Below are 13162 nucleotides of genomic sequence, written 5' to 3' on the forward strand. Positions count from 1 at the left end.
TCACAAAATCCATTCATGTTGGAATTTGGCTGCCATACTTTACTACTACCTCAGGTTAAAAAAAACCTCATATTCAGTCCTTGATGTTCTTGTGTTGAATAGTGCTTTTTCTTCATAAGGAAACCCATTCACTTCAATAGGACCACTTGTGGAGTAAGATACTACCTAGTGTGAATACAGGTAGGAGAATCCAGCACAAACTTTTTCAAAGCTTGGGGGTGCTTAAATCTTTTCTTAATATTTTTTCCAAAATCTGCAAAAGAGCATTGAGCTGACTTTACTGAAGCATTAGGGGACCTGAGTCTTATGATTCTTTCATGTACGGAACAAGTGTACTGGAGTGGAGCCAATGGCAGGTTGCTTAATCTTGGGCAAAAATGGGGGGCGGGGGAAACAGCTCCCAAACATCCACAACTAAACTCTAGGGGAGCAAGGTACAGCAATAGCATATTTTGTGCCATTCTTGTCTGGCAAAGGAACTTCCAGTCAAAATCTACCTTGGATGCATGTGCATGACTCCCATGGACCTTAATGACACTCCCATTAAAGAAATAATTTGGCCTTTGGCTGATGGATCACGTTGCAATAAATGCTTGATTGTAAAGCCGCAGTCTAGATTCTTGTGAGGAATGTCCTTCAGCAGGGATACTACTCATCCAGCTCTGCTACTGCAGGGAGTTAATTATATTGTATAGCAGAGAAAAGTGAAAATAAGCTGCCTGGGATGTTTTAGAGAACCTGAAAATTAAACTGTACATTATGATACTGATTTATCTGCCATGCTAGCTTGGGCAAGCCATTTAACCTGGGCCAGATTGTGCTACCTTTATTTACACGGAGTAGTAGCTTATTCCTCGAGTAGTCCCATTTAAATAAAAGATGGAGAAATTGATGGAGATTTGGGGAGCTAGGACAAAGAGGATTCTGTATCCTAGTTCACCCTTCTGAAAAACGGAAATAATACCCAATGCTCAGAGCCAATATTAAGCTCTTTTAAATCATAAGAGGTAGTGAGCTATATAAAAGTGCAAAGGATTTACTGCTGTTATAATATATCCTGCTCCACATTCCACTCTCTTGCATCCATGCAACCCCGTTGACTTGAGTGAATAATAAGGGTGAAATTGAGGGCGGGGGATGGCTCCCTATTTTTACATTTTATTAAGCTTGCCATCAATTTTTGTGCAGAACATTTTTCGTTCCAGTTCAATCTCCTGTGTGGATTGGTGGCGGAATACAGTGCTAAGAATGGACTTTATTTCTTGTACCCTAGGATTGCAAATATCTCCCTCTCTCTCTCTGAAAACGGAAATTAAACCCTGTTATCAGAGACAGTGAAAAAAATGGGGAGGGTAAAATCTAGAATTATTATTATTTTTAAAAGGAAGGATTTCCTCCCCCACCCCACCCCCCAAAAATCTATCTTCCGTTCTTGAAGAACATGTCAAACTATAGCCTCATTGACAGAGTTATAGATTATACAGCTGCAACAAGGGAGTTAGAAATCTTTTGAACAGGCAGGAGCAGCAGAAGATATCAACAAAGGATAGAAGTAAAACAGAAACTAAATCCAAAATGTTGTACAATCCATCTGGTAACACTGCAGATTTTCATATATTTTTAACAAACTGATGGATTTGTGATGGAGATTCAGAACTGTTCACATTTGCAACTCATTGTGTTGGCTGTTATTGCTCATTTGAAAACATCAATTGATAACCCCATGCTCTGGCTGTCCCGAAATGTCTGACTGCCATAAACTGGGACTGGCGTCAGGGGATGGATCATATGATAATTTCCCTGTTCCGTTCATTCCCTCTCAAGCATCTGGTACCAGCCACTGTTGGAAGAACGGATAATAGGCTAGATGAACAATTGGTCTGCCCCAGTATGGCCGTTCTTATGTTAGGAGGTCAATTTACTCATCAGTGTAATATATGTATAGGCTAAGCCTGACCTACAAGAGATTCCCTTTTTCTTCCACAATAGACCCATGCAGGGCTCACGTCTATAATATATAATATATGTTGCAAGGGTCTAGATAATAACATCCCCCTCATGATTCAGTATCATTTTCTTTTCCTACAGTGAAATCTTCTAATATTGCTTTGATGGGTGAGACCAGTAAAAGTCTAGCACATTCATTATTCATCTTGTCAGCCTAAAGATAAATGCTAGTTGCACAAATCCCCCAGAAAAGCACTTGTTGTTGTCTCTGATTACTTCAATAAAATCCACTGGCACACAAGATTTAATTTGCATGCTGAAAAATACAGATTTTTCACTTGCGTGCTGTTTTATTGCTTGACAGCATTTTTTAATGATTTAGGGCTAGATTGTATGTTCACTCTCGGCCCTGTGTAAAGGGCAGTATAGCTGTGCAGTCCTGGAAGCAGCGTGGAGAAGGAGTCATACTCTCCCCTTATTCCAGGGGGGTAATAATCTGCTTCTTACCCATACCAGAATACTACCTCTCCTGCACCACACCAGCTTAGCCCCACTGGCTAGCATGTTTAGCAGCTGGGACCAAGGTTCAGGAGCTCAAGCAGGGAAGCATCCACATGTGTTAGTCAGGCTATGATCCAGTGGTTCTCAACCCATTTACCATTGTGGGCTGCATATGTGGCCCACAATGCATTATGTGGGCCACATCCAACGCTACCTGTATGGCCCTGAGGATGTCACATGGGCTGCAGCTTGTTGCTGATTGGGCCACAAATGGCCCAGGGGCTGCAGGTTGAGAACCATTGATTGAGGAAGGGGGAAGGTATATTTTTCTATAGTATAGAAACTAGAGTGAAATCTACCTAAGCAAACACCTGGTACTGAGTAAAGAACACAATTGTCTTATTAAACTGTTAGCAGATGTGATGGACTGTGTAAATGCCTTAAGCCACATGATGCTGTGCTGAGCAGTTCCTGGGAGGGGCACTCCATCAACCTTCAGTGGGAGCTGAAGGTATTCAGCACTTTGCAGGGTCAGCCATGAATAGTACCAGGCATGCCTGTCTATGAAGAAACAGAACAGTGAAGAAGTCCCTTCCAGTTCTTCCCCTTTGCCAACATGAAGATTTAGCCTAATTTGAGTCTGGAGCTAGACTATTCATGACTTTCCTCTTGACTTTAAAATCTCCCGGTGTTCTAAACGTAGGACTTTGTAACAAATGCTAAACAATTCTTTGTTTGGAAATTCGTTTAAAAATTGGTTTTATGGTGCTGGTAACAGGAAGCACCTTAAATTATGAAAGCAAATAACAGATGTGCGTGTGCGTGTGTGGTTTTTGTTTTAATTAAAGAAATAAGCCCAAGCCAATTAGAAATTATCTATAGTTTCTTAATTCAAGGAGTCACTCACAGGGGAGCTGCCTTTTACTGAGTGGAATAGTCTAAGCCAATCCGAGCACACGGTTACTGACTCATGGTCAGGTTACTGACTCACAGCTGCATTGGAGCTTTCAGCTGCCATACAGTATGCCAAAAACTGGCATTTGGGGTAGGTGAAAGATAAGGATCAAATATACCTCCCTTACATCCCTGCTATTTACCAACCTGTAGCAGGGCGATGACTCACCCTGCGGCGCCTCCTGCTGGTCATCCAGGGAATTAGCTCGCCAGCCTCCAGAGGGCCCTCTGCAGGCCTGTGTCTCGCCTAGCCGCTGGCCCCGGTGTCCCTCCCGGACTCCGGTGCCCCTTCTCTTGGGGTTCTGCCCCCTGCAAAACCCTGCAGTCTTGCTGGGTCTCCCCTCCCCAGGGAACCCCCAACCCCCGAGTCCCACCTCACCTCAGTCTTTGGTACTGCCAGTCACCATCTAGCCCCTCCACTCATAGAATTATATCCACTAACTTCTAAAAATATATGCTCTGTATGTGGAGGTAACTGGTATGATGAGGGTACTCAGTGCCAGGGCCTTATTTAAATAAGTGCAGTATCTCTCCATAATAAGTGCTGAGAACTAGTATTGTAAAGGTACCTTGATATTAGTTGCTCCCACTAGCTTAAAACCATTCCTGCATGTGCATATGAACTCTGCTGGGCTTGACAGGGTGAACAATAGCACTGTCATGTCAGGTTAGTGCTAGGATGCTTTAGAGCCTGATTCTGTGATATACTGGAAACCCTCATCTCCCATTGACCCCTTGACTGTTCACGGAAAACTAGCACAAAGGGGCTGTGAACATGAGCAAATCACAATGTAGAGATTTGGGGTAACATTTTCAAAGGTGCCTACGGGCACTAAGAAAGGTAGTTAGGTGCCTAAAGATGCAGATAGATGCCTAGTGGGATTTTCAAAAGTGCCCAGACACCTAATTTAGGAGCCTATCATTCCTCACATCCATTAATGAACTCTTGCTTAAATCTGAAACTGCACCATCAATATAGAATTCAGAATACGGTGCTTCTGCTCCTCCTGCACGGCTCGTTTTGTTTTTTCTAAGCATGCTCTGTAACATTTCTCATATTATAAATAAGTTCAGGCTTACATAGTTTTGAATCTTATCATAATCAGAACCTAAAGAACAGGCTATAGTTACACAAGTTTTCCTGTTATCAAATGAAAGTGTGTTTAGTTTACAGTTCATAAAGCTGTCAAATGATCCATTAAATCTCTGGTACTTACAAACATGAGGCGTGTAGGTATGTTGTCTGATTGTACCAAAGGATTTTTATAAAGCCAGATTTCTTCTGGCTGGATAACTCTCTGGAATGGATCCAAAAACTCTGTAAAACTAAACATAACAATAAAAGATATTTTTTCCAGTTCAAAAAGATTATGGATATTGAAATAATAGCCTTGCCGAACCCCCTCCCCCAAACTAATTAGGACACTACAGCCATTAATCATCCACACATATTGCCACCCTACACCACTGTTACAGTTATATAACCTTCATACATATACACTCAGCAAAATGTTTCTGAAAATTGCATGAACTGCATCTTTTTAAAGAGCATCTTAAACTGCACTCAAGGGGATAAATTATCATTATTTTCTGCTCAAGGTACAACACTAGAACAGGATACCATGGGAAGAAGGTGCCATGTACAGAAAAAGAAAAACACTAATTGATAAAAGTCATAGCATCCAAATTTCAAGTCTCGGGATACAAAGTTTGGGGTTCAAAAACTAGTAGTCCTATAGTCATTAGGCAGATAGAAAGATACAATGAAGAGAATTTCTCCCATTGACAGAAAAAAGAGGATAATCTTTACAAAACATCTTTTCCAAAAGACACTTGTCCCCTAAAAAAGACCCAGCTGGCGAGCTCTTTAGATTTGGAATATGGACAAGTGACAGTGTCCATCCTTTGAAAATGGAAAGAGCTATTACTGAAGTCAAGCTAGTAAGTCCCTTCTCTCTTGTTCAGATAACTTTGATTGGTTGTCTTTTAGAATCTGAATACTTTAATTGGGTAGAAATGTCCTCCGGAACTTTGGGGACAACCTGGAGGTCTAGATGTATTTGTAGCTCTTGCAAAATGTCAGTCTAATATCATTCCTCCATGTCCTCTGACCTCTTCATCTTAAGGCAAAAGTGAGATGCTAGAAAGATGGAAAAATTCAAGAGGAAGAGAGGATGTTTATCTTACAATTGGGGAATGCAGGTGGAGGTGGGGATGTGAACCAACTAAGAAAAGCAAGATTTGGAAGGAAATGGGATAGTCTAAAATAATGTAGGGCCACATTTATAGAAGTATTTACATGCCTAGTGGGATGTACAAAAGTGCTTAAGCGCCTAACTCCAATTGAAGTCAATGGAAGTTAGGCACCTACCTTGCTTAGTCACTTTTGTAAGTCCAATCGGGCATCTATCTGCATACCTTTGTAAATCTGGGCCATAGGAACACAAGTCTTCTGAAACAGAAAATCTCATCCAGGTCTCAGAGCTCCTTCAGAAATCCACCTGAAACTTCTTGTCAATATCATGACTAAGGCTACAAGAAAGCCCGATACAATAAAGGCTGCCAAATAATATATGCAAAAAGAAAAAAAAACCACCTTAATTTGTTGGCTGAATCCTCTTTCCTTGTTTTCTTCCCCACTACCACACAAATTCTTTTAAAAGCTTGACTAGAAACCTAGAATATTTACAAATTTGTGGCACAGAATAGATTGAGCCCCATTTACGAGTCTGGGCCAAAAACTAAATGAAATAATGCTGATACTTTAGAAAACCAGAAACTCTCTCAAAGGGCTGCGAACACTATGCCATTTAAATGAATCATAGCAATGATTTTAGAATTCTGCTAGTTCTATTATCAAGTTCAATAAACCCAAGAACATTAAAAAGGCTAGAAATACTAAAACTTCTCCCTTTAGGTTACTTCCTAAAAAAAGGAACTCTGCTGGGTCTAGAAAAAACAACACACTTTCTCATGTGCCTGGTGATTCCCCCCCCCCCCCCCCCCCCGTAGGATAACTGGCAAATAAAGGACATTCTAAAAAAATGCTTTGTTGTTTTGTTTTGCTTTAAAGAAAGGGGTTAAATAATTGTTTCCAGCAAATTTTATTTTCTTTTGAATTTATCAGCTGTACAAAAATTGCTTCAAGTCAGATTTTAAAAGTTCTCTGTTAAGACAAAGATTTTATATAGATTCAGTGGGAGATTTTCAAAGGGACAAATGACACCCTATGGTTAAAATAAACACCACACACACTTTCCATACAATATTTTTCTTGTTGGCTAGGTAGGGCCTAATCAAGTCTGTTAAGATACCATTTCACTGTTTGAGCTAAACAGATTAAGAAGAAGAAGATTTTTGTTGTAAACATATTTTACAGATGATTTTTCTGTGTTCAGATAACTCAAGTCTGGCTATGTTTGAGAACTTCTGACTCCTCATGTGCTACACACGTGTGCAGTCCTCTTTGAGAAATACGCGCTTTGCTAGGGTTACCATATTCAAACATTTAAAAAAGAGGACACTCCACGGGGTCCCTGTCCCGTCCCCGGCTCCGCCCCTTCCCCAGCCCCGCCCCAACCCCATCCCTTCTCCGCCCCCATTCCAACCCCTTCCCCAAAGTCCCGGCCCCAACTCTGCCCCCTCCTCTGAGCACCCCGCATTCCCCCTCCTCCCTCCCGCTCTGATCTTGGTTGGGGGTTGCTAAGTGCTTCCCTGCTCCCCACGCGCCCTGCAGCCCCTGCACCCCCCACCCCTGCAGCCTCTGCGCCCCCCGCCTGCCCTGCCCCTGCACCCCCCTGCCCCTCCTCGCCCTGCAGCCTCTGCACGCCCCTGCAGCCTCTGTGCCCCCTGCTCCCCACTCGCCCTGCAGCCCCTGCACCCCCCCCCGCCCCTGCAGCCTCTGTGCCCCCGTCTGCCCTGCTCCTCCGCTTACCCGGCAGCCTCTGCCTGGCGGGGGCTTCGGATGCTCAGCGGCGACCGGGGCAGCACGGGTCCCTGCAGCCCCGGCACACGCCGCACTCCTGCCCCGTGCTGCAGCCTCCTTCCTGCCGCGCGGGGTGACGGGGCCACAGGAAGGGTTCCCCAGTGGCCAGGGAGTCCCCGCCCACGAGGGAAGCCCGAGCCACTGGCTGGGCCCGGCCTCCCCATGGTCCTGCGGGCTCGGCTGGGGCGCGCGGTCCGCCTGGCCTCCGGGGGCAGCAGCGGCCCCTTTGCCGCCTTCTGCGGCTGCGCCCCCCTTCCCCCGCCCGAGCTCACTACAATGTAGCCGGGCAGCTGGGCTGCGCTGCGGACCCGACGGGTTGTGCTGGGGCCGGGCGGACCCTGGCTTATGCTGCCTCCCTATTTCCCCGGACATGTTCGGCTTTTTGGCAATTCCCCCCAGATGGGGATTCGAGTACCAAAAAGCCGGACATGTTCGAGGAAATCCAGACGTATGGTAACCCTAGCTGTGCTACTGTTGAAAAAGATCAGTTAAGAAGCTCTAATTGTGATACAACGCTGCTGCTTAGTGGTTGTGAAAGAAATTCAGATAACTAGCCAGGCCCCTGTCCTCCTGTCTGTTGAAAACATACGTGCGTACGCGCGCACACACAGACCATTCATCAAAGCAGAACGAAGCTTTTGGGTTCAGTTTGACACATTGTTAAGCCAACTATCAGGTAGATTCAAGGTATGTCTACATTTGAGCTGGAAGGTGTGATTTCCAGCTCGTGTAGACATACCCATGCTAGCTTTGCTCAATATAGTACCTAAAAATGGTAGTGTGATCACAGCAGCACAGCCAGCGTCTTGGGCTAGCCGCCTGAGAACGTAGCCAGGGGTTTAGGACTGGATTGTTTTGGGGGCAGCTAGCCCAAGTGGCTGCACATGCCACCATAGTTGCAGCTATTTTTAAGGGCTAGCTCACGCAGAGCTATCAGAGGTACATCTATGAAAAACAGGACTCGCACCTCTCAGCTCCAATGAAGACCTACTCTCAGTGGTGAAAAAAACCTTTCCACACCCACAGCTCTGTAGGAGGAGGACACCCTCCCACTGAACTGCGGATCTGGCCACAGTGATGCATATGCAAGTCATGCCCACGCTGGATTACTGTAACTCACCGCATCTGAGCCTGAATGTTGAAAATATGCAAAGATGCCAGCTTGTGCAGACTGTGGCTGCCTGCCTCCTCAGCAGGCTGCTATGAGTATATCAGGGATTATGTCTCCAGCAGTGGCCAATCTGGAGAAGTAAACTTCTCTATACTAGGCAGAGTCAAAGACAAAATGCATGAGAGTTGGAGGTAAAGCATTCTCAGCCGAGGGCGTTCTATACGGTTTGGAAAGGATACCAGTATGGTCATGCAAGTCATTCTGGGAAAGTTGAAGGCCACCAAGAATCACAGTTCTACTATATCTAATGCACTTCACACCCCTGGTTGTAAAAGTGGAGTGGCATGGGGAGGGCAAGGATTGCTCTTGAGAGTGCTTATCCAATCCAGTCATACATATATAGACAAGCACATGTGTCTGGCTAGCCAAACAATGAAACAAAAGCTACTGCTAGAATTTCAGCAAATGCAGTTATTGTAATGTCACATCTTAAATTACACCTTCCCCAGTGTATCTAGTGGTCTCACTGACTCAAGGATGTGTTTCAAGGCATTGGAAAAGACAGACACGCCAAGGAACGCCTTGAAGCATAGACACACTCTTTGATATGTCTACTCTAGGCCTTGATGCATTTCCATATGAAGACCAATGGATACATGTGCATTGATGCTTCAAGGCAGTGCATCTAGTTGTATGAGCATTAGTGCACTTCTTGAAATGTGTCACATTAGACCACACATTTATATAAACACACATTTGGGTATATGAACAAACGACAGCACAATTAAAGGTTTGGGGCTTTCTGCTTCTTTGTCTTCTGTCTCCTTTTTTCCTCTTAAAACCAAAAAGTATTCATTAAACATTTGTTTGAGAAGTTAAACAAATGTAAAGAAAAACAAATTTATAGTTCTCATGGGAATCAACACCCAACCACACTGCAAATACATATTAAGGCATAAAAATTAACCCCCTTAAAAGCAATGCAAAGTACTACATATGCAAAGGAGAACAAATTATAATAAATAATGTTAGCATATTTTGGCTCTAGTCGGAATCATAACTGAATTTTCTGATTATTAAGCTTCCAAAATCTTTGTAATCTTCTAAGGACAGATTTAATTTTGTCTCAGCACTTAACCAACAATTATAATGATATATTTCATAATAACAATGCTGTGTCCACATAGCTTATTAAATTTGTTTATGAATATCTTGCTTCCCTTTAATTGTTTCTATGAAATATGGTCAAGTACTGCATTGGAACATAATGAACAAAGAGGAAAGCAATTTGCTGAAATTGAACAAGAATCAATTAAAAAAATCATAACTGAACAAAAGGAAGCAGAAGTGGATGTTGTTGTGTGAGCAATAAAGAAAGAAACAATAGAATGAGAGGGAATGAAAAAAAAGAGACTGTACCAGAAAAAAAAAATCACCTTTTTGTATAGAAAGACCAATTATTTTTCATACCAGTTCACATCACCGGTGGGCAACAGGATCTAAGAATTCACTAGCTTTGAATGCATATGTCCTATTAAACAATCATGTGGATACACTGGTTTCCTAAGTTTCCTGATAATGAATGATTTATGTTCCTTGGTCCGGTTTGATAGTGCAGTCTATTACTATTCATAAGCTACCACAAGTTTGGATGTGTATGTATATTAGGAATAGATGGCTATAATCTTTTTTGCCAGGTCTTACACAAAGAAAAATGGATACTTTGTATCATAAATCAAAACATAGCCACATCCATCCTTGAATAAAGAAAATCTCATGTTTCCTGAGTTGTAACTTAGAAAGTTTACACTTTATTCTTATGAGCGAATATAGGATTTACTTTGCTTTCCTCTTTCCCTCCCTTTCTGTACTTTTATAGGTTTGGGAAAATGTATAACATTTGTTAGTAATAGTCTAACAGACAAAAAGACAAAATGTTAAAACATAACAGCCTGAGTCAAAGCCTTAAGTGAATGGAAAGACTCCCACTGGCTTGGATCAAGCCCTTGGGATATTTGAAGAAGCCTAAAGGAGTTTGACACCCTAATCTCATTAAAATTCAACTGAAATTGGGTGCCAAATTCACTTAGGCTTCTTGGAAAGTCCCAGCTTTATGGTCTAATCAATCCGCTCCTAAATTGGCATTTAAGCACCTAAATAAAAGTGGTCTGATTTTCAAAGGCACTGAGCACCAACAGTCCCTACTGACTTCAATTTGATTTAAGGGTGCGCGGGACTTCTAAAACTGAAACCACTTGTATGTAGGTGCCTAATTATGGATTTAAGAGCCTAAAGCTAGATATTAGGGTTTAAAATGTTTGTCCTAAATAATGTTATCAATTAGAACCATCCAGGGATACAGAATTAACCAAACTTCCTATGGGCATCACAAAAATATCCACAAGGAATCTGGGAATTGTGCCTCCACTGTAACCACTGCCACTGGCATTAAAAACCACAAATAAGGACTAGGGCTGCTCTTTGAATCATAACCTTTTATTCTTTCAAATTGACTGCATAGGGTATCTGCAATCATAGAATCATAAAACTGGAAGGTACCTCGAGAGGTCATCTAGTCTAGTCCCCTGCACTCAAGGCAGGTCTAAGTTTTATACGTGTTGGCATTCAGCAGTGTGAAGTCATAAGGAACCAGGGACATCAAAAAGTTTCTGGGATCAGAAAGAGTGTTGATAAAAGTAGAACAGCAAGCAGGAAAACATCTCAGGAGAGTGACAGTGAGTGCAAAGGCAGAGGGAGATCAAAAAGAGCCCAAAGTCTACTAAACTTGTAATGTGTGGCTTCTGCTACCCAAATATTAACTGTGTCACCTAGGGACAGAGACTGCATGTTTTAGGATGGCTAAATGTAAATGTATACATTGAAGAACAAAGAATGTAAGCCATATTTAGCATATGGGGGACTCTATCCTGGGAAGTAGCGACCCTGAAAAAGATTTGAGGGTCGTGGTGGACAATCAGCTGAACATAAACACCCAGTATGACACGGCGGCCAAAAGAGTTGATGCGATATCTTGGATACATCAACAGGGGAATCTCAAGTAGGAGTAGAAAGGTTATTTTACTTCTGAATTTGGCACTGGTGTGACTGCCGCTGGAATACTGTGCCCAGTTCTGGTGTCCACAATTCAAAAAGGATGTTGATAAATTGGAAAGGGTTCAAAGAAGGGCCAGGAGAATGATTAGAGGATTAGAAAACATGCCTCACAGTGATTAAACTCCTTGAGTTTATCTATTTAACTTAACAGAGGGAAGGTTAAGGGGTGACTAGATTGGGGAGTAAGTATCTACATGCGGAACTTGGACTCTTCAGTTTAGCAGAAAAAGGTATAATATGACCTAGTGCATGGAACTTGCAGCTACACATACTCAGACTGGAAATAAGGCATAAGTTTTTAACAATTGGAACAATTTACCATGGGTCATCATGGATCACTGACCATTTTAAAATCAAGATTGGATGTTTTTCTAAAAGATATGATCTAAGAATGATTTTGGGGACGTTCTATGGCCTGTGTTATACAGGAGGTCAGACTAGATGGTCACAATGGTCCCTTCTTGTTTTGGAATCTATGACTAGAGCTCATCAGATTATTTCTTGCGAATAATTCTTCTGATGAATTCTTCTTTATTTTTTCTGTTCACAAATAGTCCAAGAACTGGTTGCAATTTGCAGTTGTTCACCTAATAACTGGTGGAAATGTGTAGTGCAGGGAATCATTGACTTCAATAGGACACCACATGGTCTACTCACATGCACTATGGCTTATTCATAAATTAGTAACTGTACTTGATATTTGCATTTCCTGCCACATGATGAGTCACATGAGGTAAAATTTTTCGAAAGTTTCTAAATGGTTTAGCAGTCTAAGCCTCATTGAAAGTCAGGCTCCTAAGTCACTTAAATGCTTTTTAAAAAGTTTCTCCATGTTATTTTTTCTGTTCCTTGACTCAATAACCTAAACTTTATAAACAAGAGGCATCCATTGCCATTTGAAAATTACCTGTAAACTTGTCAGGAGTTTGAGGAATTTGTCCACTATTCATATTTATTTCTGTATTTATTTATTATAATCAATACATACATCCAATTTTTAAAATGCCCATGCTCCAGAAAAATACACACCCTAGAAACATTAGCTGTGCTGCCTTACCCACAGACCCAAAGCTAATGAACCACAAAATTAATAAATCAAAAGCACTTGTCCAAATCTTTGTGGGAATAAAAAGAACTATGCAAGCTGGCCAGAGGTAACTCTTCCAGTCTGAGAACATTTGCATATGTTTCCTCCTGCTACCATTTGCATGATTTAAACTTTTTTACAAACATTCTTGGAAATGAAACCTCCATCCCCTAAATGTTTGTGAATTTAGATCAGAACTCAAAAGGTAATGAATTTCTATGGGAACTGAGGCGCTTGACTTTGTGAAGGATCAAGCCCTATCTGAGTCACTCAACAGCACACAGGAAGCCTGTGGCAAAGTCAGGAATTGAACCTAGCTCTCCAGACACTCACTCATTTACAGCAAGGTGTAGCATGAGGTTTCAGTTCTACACTCCTTCCCCCTCCCTTTCCTGTTAACTGCGGCTGAGGGAATGCTGGGAAATGTAGTTCTTTCCCTGCTCCAGGGCTGGCTCTATAGGCA

The 13162-nt window shown here is 42.2% G+C and overlaps 1 protein-coding gene across 1 annotated transcript in view; it reads right to left on the bottom strand.

Moving 5' to 3' along the window:
- PLPP4 (phospholipid phosphatase 4) overlaps nt 1–13162 on the bottom strand; it is a 96812-nt gene that overhangs the window by 57057 nt on the left and 26593 nt on the right. The window contains exon 2 of the mRNA XM_008173307.4: nt 4620–4728. Within this exon, the coding sequence (XP_008171529.1) occupies nt 4620–4728 (109 nt within the window). The remainder of the gene's footprint in view (nt 1–4619; nt 4729–13162) is intronic.

The sequence above is a fragment of the Chrysemys picta genome, chromosome 7 (assembly GCF_011386835.1).
Source record: "Chrysemys picta bellii isolate R12L10 chromosome 7, ASM1138683v2, whole genome shotgun sequence".
In the NCBI taxonomy this organism is placed as follows: Eukaryota; Metazoa; Chordata; order Testudines; family Emydidae; genus Chrysemys; species Chrysemys picta.